The 15,764-nt window shown below is 42.8% G+C and overlaps 2 protein-coding genes across 4 annotated transcripts in view; one reads left to right on the top strand and one right to left on the bottom strand.

Annotated features, from left to right (window-relative positions):
- The window catches only part of CENPP (centromere protein P), a 227,334-nt gene that overhangs the window by 169,185 nt on the left and 42,385 nt on the right, over positions 1 to 15,764 (top strand). The window contains exon 6 of one of the 2 annotated variants that reach the window (XM_082694325.1): positions 3,386 to 3,493. The exons of the other annotated variant lie outside the window; for it this stretch is intronic. Coding sequence (XP_082550451.1) covers positions 3,386 to 3,493 — 108 coding nt within the window. The remainder of the gene's footprint in view (positions 1 to 3,385; positions 3,494 to 15,764) is intronic. 2 annotated transcript variants of the gene reach the window in all.
- The window catches only part of ECM2 (extracellular matrix protein 2), a 33,108-nt gene that overhangs the window by 16,165 nt on the left and 1,179 nt on the right, over positions 1 to 15,764 (bottom strand). For both annotated transcript variants that reach the window (XM_082694306.1, XM_082694305.1), the window contains exons 2-3: positions 2,111 to 2,426; positions 445 to 633 (exon numbers count right to left, since the gene is read on the bottom strand). In XM_082694306.1, coding sequence (XP_082550432.1) covers positions 445 to 633; positions 2,111 to 2,402 — 481 coding nt within the window. In that variant the 5' untranslated portion in view covers positions 2,403 to 2,426. The remainder of the gene's footprint in view (positions 1 to 444; positions 634 to 2,110; positions 2,427 to 15,764) is intronic.

Here is a 15,764-nt window from a genome sequence, read left to right as displayed (position 1 = left end):
GGATGCAGACTCCGTCTGCCTTTGTTCATCAGAAGTTCCTTGTCTGTCTTCCTGGTCTTAACTGTGCCCACACTAAGTTGCCTTAAGGGAGCTACTCCGCCTAAGGAGCTAAGCAGAGCTCTTCCCTCGCATGACACTTGGGGACTGTTGGCTCTGCAGATCCTGCCACTCATTCTCTAAAGCGAGCGTCAGTGCACAATGTGGTCTGGTCCAAGTTTACTCATTCTGGTAGAGCTGCAGCTATGAAGCCAAGATCTTTTTTTTCTGCCTCCTACCATCCATTTTCCCGAATAACTTCTATGTTTATCATCACTGTGCAAGTATTTTAAGTACCTTGATAACTAGTTTACCATAATTTAAAACTTAAGTTAGTAACAAAATAAGCAGTGGAAGTTGAAGACTAAGTCACATGTGATATACTGCGTTTTGGCGAGATACTTATACCAGCGTCAGAGCAGACTGGGCAGCACTCTCCTTCGGGGGTAACTGTTTGGGGGCACATCGGAGGGCGGCACACAGTTTCATCACAAAGCACTCTTCCATTCAAGCAGAGGCAGGTAGTGCACGGCTCAGGAGACCACACAGCTCGGTTGTACATGGTCATCCCATTGACCAGACAGTGACCCTGCCTTCCTAGAAAAGAAGCAGGAGCACCGTCAATTCCTTGTGTGGTCACCAGCACCTGTGAAGGACGGTGAGCACAGCGTGAAGCCAAACTGACAGAGTCACACTAGAGTGGCATTCTGTGTGCATTCACACGCGGGGTAGATAGACGCCAGAGATGTGACCCCAGAGCAGCTTCCACATGCTCTGCTCTCAGCCTCTGAGACTGGCCTCCTGGTAACTTGACTCTGAGCTGCACCTCCAGTACTCTATCTGTCGTTGTATAACAACGAACCCCAAGTCTCAGTGATGGCTTCTCTGTGCCACATGTCCAACATGGGCACACAGGGGCTGTGCTCCTGACAGTCTCAGAGACAATCAGCGGGCTTCTGCATCTCCAGGCAGGCTACCCTGAAGACCAAACCAGAGGGACAGAGGTTGCTAATCCCCCACAAGCCCTAGAAGTGTCTCATTACATTGAGCAAAGCAGATGATAGGCCATATCTAAATTCAGAAGAAACACAGCAGTGTGGGTCCGTCGGATGCCAGAGGACAGAGAGCAGGAAGGGCAGCAGTGATGAGCCCATGTCTCACCCTTACCCGTGTGCAGATGGGGAAGTGCCAGACATTGCAGCTGACCCTTTCTTTAGAGTTCCTGTGTTACTGAACACTAGCTCACACGTCATCAGTGCCATACTTGTGAAGTGTTTCTGAAGTATTTCCATTTCTCTACGTGCAGGGTCACAGACATATGGGTCAGTGTGTCCACCACGGTGGCCATCACACAGCCTGCTTAGATTGGAATGTCAGAGGACAAGCTCTCCATCTGACCTAGTGTCATTTGTGATGCCTGTCCTTTGTTTGATGAGCCACTGTCCCCACGCTCCACCCTGAGATGGGCTCTCACATTTGCTCCCTCCGTACCTCCCTCTCCTCACCACCCAGCCCTACCCAGTAGTTTCTCTACGTAAACTAAATTCAGTGGCTTACTGCCACTTTTGGTTGAAAAGAATGTGGTTGAAAATAGTTAATAGCCATGTGTTCAAGGAATCATCTGAATAATTTTTCTATATCCCAGATGATCTGTCATTATAAATGAAAAAGATTATAACCTTATATGTAAATTTTCTATATTATGAATCCAGTTATTTGAAATACATGGCATAGGAAACAGACTAGAAATTAATAAACCAAAATAGCAACTATGGTTTTATAAATATAGTTGTGGGATAGCTAATTATTTTTTTTATTTTCCAGTAGTTTTGTATTATAATTACATTCTGTAAAGGAAATTTTAAATTATTTCAAAACTTGTGGACTAAACCAAGAGATATAATAGAATATTGGATATTATAGTAACTTGAAAAAATATACTTAATACATATAAACTTGAAAATATAACTTTAAGTATGATATATTAATATATATGATAACTTGAAAAAATGTTTTTGGAAAATTCTCTTCCTGGAGGTTCTTTTTCTCTCCCCCTCTCTCACTGGTTTCTTACCTGGCAACACATTATAACTTGATTCTACTCCAAGAAAACTTGGAAAGGAGTCAGAGTCAGACTTCTCCTCTGTGCTGTAATCCAAGGTCAGCACAGGCACTGTTGCTGCTGGTGTGACCATGGCCTGCTGGATCCCCAGCTGCCCACCAGACCTGTGGGCGGGCGCGGAGCTTTTCCTCAGTCTCCTGTAATACGCCTTCCTCCGCTGCTTCCTGGGGGTTTCTTCATTTTGTCCACAATCAGTTTGAAAAATGATAAGCAGAAGGAAACAAAGCAAACCTGCAAATTTCATACTTGCTTTTTCACCATCCAGTTTCTAAAATGAGAGGGAAACAGGATTTTGGATTTAGTGGTGCCTAATTTTTACCTTTGTGAAAATCAGTGTGTTGTTGCTGCTATGCCTCAGCAGCATCGTGGGGAAATGACGCACATAATCTGTGGGCCACGTGCTGTTGTGTTCCTATCAAGTCAGAATGTAGAATTCTTCTATCAGGATCAAAGAACTTTGAATATCTTTACCTCTGGAACAGGCACGAGCCAACTTTTTCTATGAAAAACTGGACACTAAATATTCTGTTCTAGGCTTTACAGCTCACACACTGTCATGGCTACTCCACTTGACCCCTATAGCATGAGGTAGACCATGTGCACAAACGGGTGTGCCGAGACAGTTCGCTGGACTCGGCCTCCGAGCCGTTGTTTGCTGAGCCCTCTTTAGACCGCTGTGCTGTGTCCTGAGGTTACCCGGGGTCGCTCTACCTTTGTGCCAGTCATCCTCTGACTTGGGCCGCCCACGGCCCTGTCCTCTGCTCTGCTATTTGGTTCTTCTATCCTCTGGCTTTATAACTGTCCTTGTTGGGAGGAGGGGCAAAGCTGCACTGATAAAAACAGCAAACTCACATCGGTTGCAAAGACGTAAGAGTAACTCTTAACTAGCTCGCCCCAAGAGTGCAGGACCCTGCATGTTGTAAAAGTAAAAAAGGTATTGTAGGAATGAATACTCATATTCCTGGTGATAGACTACATGTGGTTGTGGCATTGTGGTCAGACGTGTTGGTCCAGGCGCTACAAAGTCAGGTAGCACAGAAAGTAAAGAAAAACCCTCCACCGGGTGATTAATTGTAGGACTTGGCTGAAGGATTTACCTAGCCACACACTTTGGCCAGTGGTTAGTTCTGTGAGGAAGGTCTGTGTGGCATTCATTGCCCCCCAAGCTGAGAACCTGTGTCTCCCCCTTCGCCCCTGCTGGGCATCTCTCCTCTGTTCTTCACCCAGGTTGCCTTGCTGTCAGTACCCAAGATGGAGCCAGGGTGTGTGGAGGAGAATCTGAAACCTCAGGGAGGCCAAGGACCCAGGATCATGGGCAAAATGGCAGCTTGCTTGGTGAGGAGATTTACCCCACTCCTCCTACCTGCCTTGGTCACCTCTGTCAGTCAGAACAAAACTGATACATTTTAGAAAGCATCACCCTAGCAGGAATGGTAAAGGTTTAAGGTGATGCTATGTACAGAGATTAAAATTCCAAGCTACAAAAGGAGGGATTTTGAAAGGTCAAAGGGCCAAAAACATGGCCATAGACCCTGAACCTGGCAATCTTGCTGGGATCTTGAGAAATAGACAAGAGACCCTGTAAGCTTTGGGTTCAGCCTTTCTTTCTGCATCAAATAAAGTGCTCTACTGACTTCAGACGCTGATATATTACAAGTCTGCTTCAAAATCTTTGGGCTGGTAGGAGCCCCAAAGGGCATCTGAGACGAGGCCCTCCTGGTACCACAGTGCCTACCGCCTCAGTGTGTAGGCAGTGGAGGTGATCGGTGCCAGTCTAGCCAAATACTGTGACTTCTGTCAGCACAAACATACCATGGCTGTAGCAAGCACAGGGTTGCCACCATAGGTCTTTGCCTAAGTATAGATGTCACAGACCTGTGTTTTACATTCTTCCATATGTGCATCACCAGAGGTGAGCACTCTTTGTGGGGTTGCCGTCCCTGTGTGGCTGACATTCCTTCCAGTTACACAGTTAGTGACCAGCGTGGCTCCGAGAAGCAGCGACACCTGGAGAAGCTGGAAGTTAGTTCATGGTCACTTTATAGAGAACCTGTCAGCCATCATAGCAGTTTTGTGACAAAACTCAAATCTGACTTCTGCTCCTAGCCAAAATGGAGTAACAGGAGACCCCACCTGATCTAACTTAAAATTAGGACAAAAACATGAAGCTGCATTTTTCAAACCTTAGGTGTGAAATAGCACAGGACATTGATTCCCTGGGCAGGGGTTTGGGCGTGGGTCCAAGGTGAGCCCTAAGACTGGTCTCACACACAGCCTGAGGCAGTTCTTTTCCAGGCTGCAACTCCGGGAGGGGATCCTGCCAGAGCCCTGGTTCCCTGAGTTGAAAATCCCTTGGGATTCCAGGGAGGTGAGAATTTGCAGAGCATAGAGAAGGAGAGCTGCCCTGGAGAAGCCTTCCAGAAACCTCAGGTCTTCGGCTGAGTCCTGATTATTAGCATGTCTGTGCGAGTGAACTTCTTGACACTGCAGGAAGAACTACTGGAAGAACTACTGTAAAGGACAAAAGGGAAAGTCCCTGAGTTTATAAAAGGCTGGCCAGAGTCCGGATGCCTGCCAATCAGATGGGGAAACCTGCACTTCGCAGGGCATCAGGCAGAGCGTTCAAAAGGGCCCTGGCACAGCAAGGGAAACAGCCCTCCCTTCCCCAGACTAATGGCTGCTCTGGTCCTTTTTAACAAAACTGAACAGCAAGCATCTCTGAAGGAGCAAACCGTGTGCCATCGTGTGACCATGTTCCAGAGCACCCAGCAGGCGGTTGGGAGTCTGGTGAAAACATAGCAGGCACACAGAAATGCAGATTGTGTTCATATACTAACAGTGTACTTTGGGGTGTAGAATTAAAACGTATGAGAAGAGAAGCATAAAGGAGGAAGGAGAAAATGTGTGTACATACTGTTGTAAGGTTCTTTGCTATGAAGTGGAAGATTCTCGAAGACCAGATTTAGTCAGTTGAAGATGCATGCCTGCAGCCCTCAGATAACCACTAAGCAAAAAAAGTTACAGCAAATAAGGCAATAAAAGAGATCGAATGGAATAATAAAAATAATCCAAAACATATGTATATAAATCTCATTAAGTGTAAATTGGTTAAATGCCACAGTGAAAAAGCAGAGATTGCCACGTTAGATTTTTTAAATTTATTTACTTATTTGACAGAGAGCACAAGCAGGGGGAGTGGCAGACAGGATGAGGGCGAAGCAGGCTTCCCAGTGAGCAGGGATCATGACCTGAGCTGAAGGCAGGTGCTTAGCCAACTGAGCCACCCAGGCACCCCCAGATTAGATATTTTAAAAAGCACAACCCAACTATTTGCTGCCTGTGAGAAACTCATGGTAAATATAAAGATGCAAATGGGTTAAAATTAAAAGGATGGGAAATTTTGTATCATGGTAACACTAAACGAAAGAAAAGCAGAGTGTCTATATTAACATAAGATGAAATAGATAAGATAGAGAAGCGTATCGCCAAGCATGAAGAGAGCCGCTGTGTAATGGTGCAGGGGTCTGCTCTTCACAAAGACAAAATAATCTCAAACCTTTACACACTGACTAATACAGCTTCCAAACAGCATAAAGGAACAAATGGAACTGCAAGAATAAACCTACAGTCATCATCTCCAATTTCTGCTCTCCCGTCTCAGGTACTGATTTTAGAAATAGATTGTAGCTTAAAACACTGAGATGGGATGCCTGAGTGACTCAGTCGTTTGGGCAGCCGACTTGTGATTTCAGCTGAGGTCATGATCTCAGGGTTGTGAGATCAAGCCCCATGTCATGCTCCATGCTGAGACAGAGTCTGCTTGAGATTCTCTCTCTCCATCTGCCTGTCCCTCCTGCTTGCACTCTCTCTGTCTCTCTCTAAAAAAGCCAAAAACAGGAATAATGAGATACCACTACACATCTCTTAGAATGGCCAAAATCAAAAACACGGACAACAAACACCAAATGCCAAGAAGGATATGGAGCAGCAGAGCTCACATTCATGGCTGGAGGGAATGCAGACTGGCTCACAGCCACTTTGGAAGATAGCATGGCAGTTTCTTAGAAACCAAACACACTGTTACCATGTAACCCAGTGATAATGCTCCTTAATATTTACCCAAGGGAGTTGAAAACACACAAACTCCTGCACACTGATTTTTACAGCAAACTTGGAAGCAACCAAGATGTTCAGTAGGTGGATGGATAAGCAATGGTCTGTCCACGGAAGGGAATACTACTCAGCACTAAAAAGAAATGGGCTACTAGGCCATGAAAAGACATGGAAGAAATAAATGCTCATCACTAAATGAAAGAAGCCAGCCTGAAAAGGCTAATACTCTAATATTCCAACTCTGTCACATTCTGGAAAAGGCAACACTGTGGAGACAGTAAAAAGATCAGTTGCTGCCAGGGATTGGTCCTGGGTGGTGGGGGTGGGGTGGGTGTAGTTAGTAGATAGGGCTCAGGGGATTTTTAGGGCAGTGACAATACTGTGCTTAATCCTGTAATGATGGATCCCTATCATTTCACATGCCCAAATCCATAGAGTATATACCACCAAGAGTGAACCGTAGTGTGAATTACGGACTTGGTGATAGTGACATGTCAATGTAGTTTTGTCAGTTGTAACTTGCTGTGAACCTAAACCTGATAATTGTCATGTATAACTTACCACTAACACTGTGCTTAATTTTGAAATACAATGTTTTCCCCTTAAGTTTGGGAATAATGAAGGATGTCTGGTCTCACCACTTCGAGTCAACATTTTATTGGATGTTCTAGTCAGTATGGTAATGTAAGACCAAGAAACAAAATGCATCCAGACTGGAATAGAAATTGATGTATATAAAATCCATATACAAAAATCAAGATTTCTGGGACGCCTGGGTGGCTCAGTTGGTTGGACGACTGCCTTCGGCTCAGGTCATGATCCCAGAGTCCCGGGATCGAGTCCCGCATCAGGCTCCCAGATCCATGGGAAGTCTGCTTCGCTCTCTGACCTTCTCTTAGCTCATGCTCTCTCTCACTGTTTCTCTCTCAAATAAATAAATAAAATCTTTTAAAAAAAAAATCAAGATTTCTGTATACTAACAGCAATAAGAAAGTTGAGTTAAAAATGCGACACTGCTTATAAAGGCATAAAAATAGTGGAATATTTAAAGATACTTCTGACTAAAGAGGCACAAGATTATGTCCCTGAAAACTATGAAGTATTGCTGAGGTGAATGAAGAAAGAACTATGTAGGGGATATGTACAGTGGGTATAGGTCAGATGACTCAGGTTTAAATTCTCAGTTTTGTAAAGTTAACCTATAGATTTGTCACAAAGCTGGTCAAAATTCCAGCAGGAGTTTGCATTTTCTACAAGTAGAATCATGTCTATATCCTTTCACATAAGACTTCTTTATTCAACATAATTATTTTGAGATTTACCCACTGTTATTGCTATGTGGTATTCCACTGTCTGGATATATCACAATCGGTTTATCCACTAACATGCTGCTAGACATTTGGACGGCTCCCGTTTTTTGTCTAGCACAAAGCAAGCTGCCATGAACACACACACGTGTCTGTGTGCGGACATGCGTTTTCATTTCTCTTGGGCGACCAGCAACAGAATGGCTGGGTAAATGGTAGGTGGACACTGAGCTTCTGCAGAAACTGCCAGACCACTTTCCAGAAGTGTTTGTGTGGTTTTGCACTACCAACAACATTGTCCGAGAACTCTAGTCACTCCCACACTTGTCAGCACTTGCCATGGCCCATCTTTCTAATTTCAGCCACGCCAGTTGATGTGTACTGCTAGCTCACGGAGGTTTTCGTCTGCGTTTCACTAATGACTCATGATTTTGAACTCATCTCACTGCTTATTTGCCATTTCTGTATCATCTTAGGTGATGTGTGTTCAAAACTTTGGGCTGCTAAAAACTGTGTTTTCTTTTCATGATTGAATTTAAGACCTCTTTATTCTTGATACAAGTCCTTTCTTGACTATATTACTTCTCAGACATTTTTCCCAGTATGTGGCATTTTTCTCTTGTTAACAGTGTCTTCTGAAGAGAAAAAGCTTTCAATTTTGATGAAGTCCAGTTGAAAGAAAAATTATTTCTATTGCTATACTTAAGTAGTCTTTGTTCATTCCAAAGTCACCAGAATTTTTTCCCTTTGTTTTCTTCTACAAGTTTTACATTTTCTGCTCTTATAGTTATCTACGATCGATTTTCTGTGTGGTACATGACTACACACTTATTCCAGTTCCGTGTGCTAAAAAGATCACCCTTCCTACATTAGATCGCTCTGGTACCACTGCTGAAAACCAGCTGCCCATGCGGGTTTGGTCTCCTTCTGAAGCCTCTATTCTGTCCCACTGATAACTCGTCCGTCTCAACACCAGCACCACACTGTCCTTACTCCCCCACCTTTTTAGTAAGTGTTGACATCGGTAGTGCTAGTCCTCCAGACTTGTTCCTCTCTCTTCCAAAGTTGCTTTGGCTATTCCAGGCTCTTTACATTTCCATAGAAATTTTAGAATCACCGTTAAAAAAAAAAAAAAAAGCCTGCTGGAATTTTGACCAGCTTCGTGACAAATCTATAGATTAACTTCACAGAGCTGAGAATTTAAACCTGAGTCATCTGACCTATACCCACATATCTCCTACATAGTTCTTTTCTCATTCCTCAGCAATACTTCATAGTTTTCAGGGACACAATCTTGTATGTCTTTTGTCAGAAGTATCAGTGGTTGCCTCAAGGCAGGGACGGGGTTTGGGAAGTCTGGCATGTGTAGATTATCAAGGGTCATGGGGGAGCTTTGGGGGATGATGGGTGTATTCATTTTTCTGAGTTATGGTTATGGTTTTACAGGCACACTAAATAAGAACTCGTTAATTTTCAACTGTCCTCACCACTATATTTGGGTTGGGTCAGGGTAAGACGGTGGCTGTTTAGAACCACACATCTAAGTCACATCATGAACAGAACCTCACTGGTGTGAAACTCTGAGCAGTGTTGTATGGTCTCACACCTTCCTCAGAGGTAGAGTCCTCTCATGGGGGACCTCAGGGAGCAGGCTCTGGGGTTGACAGCTTAGATCAGTGGTCAGGAAATTGGAGGCTGGAGGCCAAATGGAGTCACTTGCTGCTTATTTTGAAATACAGCCTATAAGCTAAAGGGCTTTTATGCTTTTAAATGGTTTTAAGATTTAAAAGAAGAATTCATGACAGATCATATGAACTTAAAACTTCAGTACTCATACATAACGTTTTCGTGGAGCAGCCACTCTCATTTGTCTGTGTACTACTTTTGGTGACTTTTCCCCTAAAAGGCGTGGTTGGGTGGTTTCAACAGATGTTAACATACGGCCTGCACAAGCTAAATACTTTGCAGGCCAGGTTTGCCAGCCCACCACTGAAAGCCATGCTTCTCAGCCAGGGACAGTTTTTCCCCCCAGGGACTTAGTGGTGTCTGGACTTCTCACCAGTCACCATTGGGAGGGGTGCTCCCGACTCCCCATGTGTGTGGGGTCCTGGGTGCTGCTGGATATCTTAAAGAGCGCAGGACCACCCACCGAGACAAGGGACTGGCAGGCCCACCATGTCAGAACTGTCTAGATAGAAAAGCCCTGGTTTATTTATTTATTTATTTATTTTTAAAGATTTTATTTGAGGGCGCCTGGGTGGCTCAGTGGGTTAAGCTGCTGCCTTTGGCTTGGGTCATGATCTCGGGGTCCTGGGATCGAGTCCCACATCGGGTTCTCTGCTCAGCAGGGAGCCTGCTTCCCTCTCTCTCTCTGCCTGCCTCTCTGCCTCCTTGTGATCTCTGCCTGTCAAATAAATAAATTAATTAATTTAAAAAAAAGATTTTAATTGAGAGCGAGAGAGTGAATACAGACCAAGACAAAGAGCTGTGGGGAGGAGCAGAGGGAGAAGGAGAAGCAATTTCCACACTGAGTGCAGAGCCTATGTGGGCCTCGATCTCACAACCCTGAGATCATGACCTGAGCTGAAATCAAGGATCGGCTGCTCAACTGACTGAGCCACCCAGGCACTCCAAGAGAATCCCTGGTTTAGAGGAACAGGTACAGAGGTTTTTAATAACAAAATCACATACTGCTTATGGCAAAATCTAATGAATTATACCTAGGTGGGGTCTTTTAGTGATAACTTTTGAACAAACCATTTCTATACACTGGTCTCTTTCCCAAGGTTTTCTCTTAACTCTTAGATGCTGTTTTCTTTTGCTCTGTTTCCATGTCTCATATGCTCCTGTGGCCAGAACTGAGTGTTCCTTGATGGATGATCCTGCTTCCAGATTGTATTCTGTTGTGCTCAAATGAAGCTTTGTTTCTTAGCAACCTTGGTCATTTATAATGGTGCTTCACTGTGAACCGCTCAGACTTGGAGCGAGCCCTTCAAGTCTCCTCCTTCCCGATACTGGTAGACTTTATCTTTGATGCTCAGGAAGGTCCATCAGCAAGGTCTTCCTTAGGGTGGGCTCTAGTTCATTGTCCAGAAGAAAGCCCAGAAGAGATTTAAAGATACAGGTAGTGGGGGCACCTGGCTAAGTTCATTCAGAAAAATATATGACTCTTGATCTCAGGGTCATGAGTTCAAACCCCATGTTGGGGCAGAGATTACTTAAATAAATAAACTTAAAAAAAAATAAATTAAAAATAAAGGTAGAAGCCATGTTCATACATGCCTTCTCTCTCCAGAGTTTTCTAATCTTTTTTATCAGTGGTTCTTTTTTTTTTTTTTTTTTTTTTTTTAAAGATTTTATTTATTTATTTATTTGACAGACAGAGATCACAAGTAGGCAGAGAGGCAGGCAGAGAGAGAGAGAGAGAGAGAAGCAGGCTTCCTGCGGAGCAGAGAGCCCGATGCGGGGCTCGATCCCAGGACCCTGAGATCATGACCCGAGCCGAAGGCAGCAGCCCAAACCACTGAGCCACCCAGGTGCCCCTTTATCAGTGGTTCTTAAGGTGTTTAAATTTGTAAAAGTAGTATATATGTTTTAAAAACTCAAAATGATGCATAGGTTTATAAGGCAGAAAAGGTAAGTTGCCTTAACCATAACTCATAGTTTGGTGCACGGATAGGCACACTTTTTCTTCAAGGTTCCAAAGGTAAATATTTTAGGCTTTGAGGTCTAACAGTCTCTGTTGAAACTACTCACTTCGCTGTTACAGCCCAAAGTAGCTTCCAGTGGTAGTAAGTAAACAGATGCACATAACTATGTTCCAGTGGTACTTTGTTTGAAAAAACAGAATATGGCCTACAGGCCCTAGTTTTCCACCCTCTAGTTAAATTTCGTGACCCCTCTATACATATGTGAACATATATATTGAAACAAATAGAATTGTTCACTATATCTTATACTACTACCTATTTTCCTTTCACTCATTAACAAATTGTGGACATATATGTTAATATAAATTAATCTATCCCATTTGTCCACTCTGTTTTCATTTTATAAGTTATTTAATAATTTGGTGATGAATATTTAAATTCTTTGCTAGTTCTTCTCTAAGTACTCTTATGCATATATTTTTGTGGTCTTCATTTTAATTTTCAGGGTTTTTGTTTTGTGTTGTTTTGTTTTTTGATAGAGATCACAAGTAGGCAGAGAGAGAGGGAGGGGAAGCAGGCTCCCCACTGAGCAGAGAGCCTGATGCGGGGTTCCATCCCAGGACCTTGAGGTCATGGACCTGAGCTGAAGGCAGAGGCCTTAACCCACTGAGCCATCCAGGTGTCCCTTAATTTTCAGTTTAAAAATAATATAATAATAGAGTCTCCTTTGTTTTTGAACTATATTATCCCTTGGGTTTATTTTGGGATGTTGTTTAATATTTATAAGTCATTTGGTAATGTTTATTAATATATTTCAAGGCTACCTTATAGGTATATTCAAATCTAGAATTGTAATCTCTTTCTAGTGCTGTTATCATTAAGTACTTTTATATCTCTAGTTGTGCTTTTGTCATAAGATCTACTTTGGTAATATGGATGCTTTCTTTTGGTATACATCTGCTTGATATAATTTTTGCATCATTTTACTGTCATCTTACTATAATCTTCTATTTTAATATACTTTACATTAGCATATGGAGGTTTTTTAATGCAATCTGACAATCTTTATCTTTTAACCGAAACATTTAGTCTATTTATATTTCATGTAATACTTGACATGTTTAGGTTTAAATCTATTTTCTGACAATTTGCTTTCTATTTGTCCTGCCTGTTCTGTGGTTTGTTTTTCCTTTATTTTAAATTCTTACTTGTTTTTTAAAATTGATTAGTGAGTTTTCATTGTTCTGTTACTAATTTACACTTTTTACTATTATAATTTACACTATTTATTACATATTACATCTCAACTTATCAAGTCTTAATATAAATTAGTACCTTCCCCTCTTCCTGGACAATGCAAGGGACAGCTTCACCTCCAGTCGCCTGATCCCAGCACAAGTGCTTTGTCCATCATATTAATTCTTTGTATATGTTAAGTCTTCAGAAGACAATGATGTTGATTTTCATTTAGGTCAGGCTCTCAACCTTAGCACTATTAACATTTGCATTAAATAGTTCTTTTTTTGTGGAGGGCTGGTCTTTGTCTATTTAGTAGGATCCCTGGCCTCTACTCCTTAGACGGAACCAGCACCTTCCCTTTGATAATGACAAGCAAAAATGCCTTCACACATTACCAGACGGGGGATGAAGAGAATCATCCTGCCCCAGCTGAGAACCAGTGCTTTCAAATCACCTAATCATTTATCCTTTTATGTCTGCTCATTCTGCTGCAGTGTCAGTCTCCTGTCAGGGTTATGTTCTTTCTGATTGAAGAATACTTTTTAGTATTTGCTTTAATGCAGGACTACTGGTGGCCAGTTCTTTTTTCGTATGCATCTGAAAAGATTTATGTATTGTGTCTTTCTGAAAGAATGTATTTGCTAGACATGGAATTGTAGGTTGACAAGTTTTTTGTTTCATCAATTTGAAGATTTCATTCTAATATCTTCTTGTTTCCTTAGTTTTGATTGAATAGGCACCTGCCAACCTGATTATTTCTCCTTTAAAAGTAACTTTTTTTCTGGCTGCTTTGGAGATAGTTTCTTTGTCTTTGGTTTCCAGATGTTTTGCTCTATTATACAGAGGTAGGATTTTCTTGTTTTTATCCTCTTTGGGACTTAAACATTTCTTCAATCTATGGCCTCATTAAATTTGGAGACTTGTCAGCTCTTATATTTCCACCTAAGCAGAGTTGTGCAGCGGAAGCATGCTGGGCCCATATTTCCACCTAATACTTTCCCACTTCTGTCCTGTTTCTGTCCAAAGCCACACCTGCAGGGGTGATGGCCTTTTTACTGTGTCTGCACTCTCTCGTCATCTTCACTCCTGTCACTCCATGAATTTTGCTGGTCATTTTTTCAACCTCTATCCCAGACAAATCTGTCCATTGACTTTCTTGATTCTGTTATTGTGGGTTTTAGCTTTTCAGTTTTCAGTGAGTTCCTCTCATTGTTTCTAATTCTCTACTGAAAGTTTCAGTCTTGTACTTTTTGAACACTTAATCCCATTTCTCTTTAACTCTATATCTGAAGACTGCCATTTTCTGGACCCTATTTCTATTTTCTGTTATTTCCCTGGGGTGGTAGCCATGTTGTTCTGTTTCTTCAAATGCTTCATGGCTTTTGATTGAGCACCAGATGTTGTATAATGAAAATTAGGAAAATACTTTGAAGCCTTGGGTGATATATTCTTTATCCCAGAAGGATTTACATCTGCTTCAGTCATGAGGTTAGGCACTACCAGTTACAGACAGTGATCTGAAGCTGAGCCTCACTGTCCCTAATTACTAATTACACTGAGCCCCAAACCAGATCCTGAGGACTTTGCCACATCACCTTCCCTTCATGCTGCTGCTGGCATGGCCCTGTTCCTAGATGGTTTTTTGTTTTGTTTTGTTTGTTTTTAAAAGATTTCATTTATTTATTTGACAGAGAGAGAGCCTGCAGGGGAGAGGGGTGGAGAAGAGTAGAAGGAGAGAGAGAATCTCAAACAGACTCCCAGCTGAGCTCAGAGCCTGACGTGGGGCTCGATCCACAGCCCTGAGATCAGGACCTAAGCTGAAATCAAGAGTTGGATGCTCAACCCACTGAGCTATCCAGACATCCCAGTGCCTAGAGTTTTATTTCTCTCTTGCCTCCTGAGGCTGTTTTAAAACTACAAAGAAATTTTCTGGACACTCCTTCCAGATGCCTTCAGAAAAAAGCTGTTCAAACCTATTTGGTTTCAGTTCTATCTCAAATATTAGTTTTGCTCTTTTCCTCTAATCTATTCTCAGCATCTGCTCTCTGGAGTGCTTTGTATGCATTATCAGAACCAGGAGTTCCCTCGGATTACTTTTATTTCCTGCTGAAATATATCCTCTCTCTCCAAAGGAATGTTTTGGGTTTTAAAATTTTTGAAATCTTACATCAGAAAATATAAATTTTGGAAATAGAATAATGATTTCAAAATTGTTTAGAGTTTTGTTTAGTTGGAGATAGAATAACGATCTCAAAATTGTTTTCCTCCAAAACCTTAGCTGTTGTCCATTTACTGGTGTTACTGATGAGAAGTCTTAAATGTGATTCTCATCTCTTTGTAAGAAGTCTTTTTTCCCTCTTTGTGTGGAAGCTGTTTTCGTATTTTCAACTCCTCTCTAATAGTCAGAAGTTTTACTATAAAGCACAGGCTTGTTTTCATTTTGTTTGGTTTTCATTTTTTTTTAATTTATCCTTGGGATCTTTTAACCTAACGAGGACTTGATTTTCCACACGAGTGCTCCCTCACTTACTGTCTTTTTCAGTCGCCTCCTGGTCTCGGAGGTGCTCGTCCCGGGGTCTAGATGGCCAGGAACCCCTCCCCTCCTTATCTCCTAGTGCAGCTGTGCATTCCCCTTGTTTTAAGAGGTCTTCCGTTCCTTCCAGGGTGTGGTGAGAGGAGAGGGCGGGCCTTCAGCTTGGTGTGTTCTCTTGAATGTCACTAGATCTTTTTAACTTTGCCGCCAGCGTCCCCCTCCCTGGGTGGTTACACTTGGACCAAGCTCTGACGCATCACCTGCTCACTTCAGCTCCAGGGACCGCAGCCTCTGAGGCATTGTCCACGCCTGCGAACCCCTTAGGGCAAGCTTTTGTTCAGTATAGATGCCCATTAATTACTGTCTCTTCAAAACCCCTGCTGGGGGTCATTGAGATGAAATTTACGTCATCTACTTCAGTTTTAGTAGAACTAACAGGCAAAGGGTGTGAGGGGAGCAAATCCCTCAGCCGACAGGCAGTTGACATTATAAAAGTCGATTCAGAGAGCCAGCAGATTGGGTTGGCAAGGAGCCGCAATGGCAGCAGGGGAAGCAGTGTGAGAAGCTGGGCTGCCAGCCGGAGGGGAGCAGCATGTGCCAAGTGGCGGGGACGTGGGCTCTGATGGAGAGCGTCGCAGCTGCACTTGGCGTGCAGCGAGTTCACGGAAATTGTCTTGCGTTGACGGCCATCTTTGCAGACTCCCCATCCTGAAATGGGTGAGAGTTATGAGGAGCCCAGCCCTGGATGGGGGCCTGGCCCTGGA

The sequence above is a fragment of the Mustela nivalis genome (genome assembly GCF_964662115.1).
Source record: "Mustela nivalis genome assembly, chromosome: 13".
NCBI lineage: Eukaryota > Metazoa > Chordata > Mammalia > Carnivora > Mustelidae > Mustela > Mustela nivalis.
Note: the sequence above shows the minus strand (reverse complement) of the source record. Positions and strands in the feature narration are given on the sequence as shown.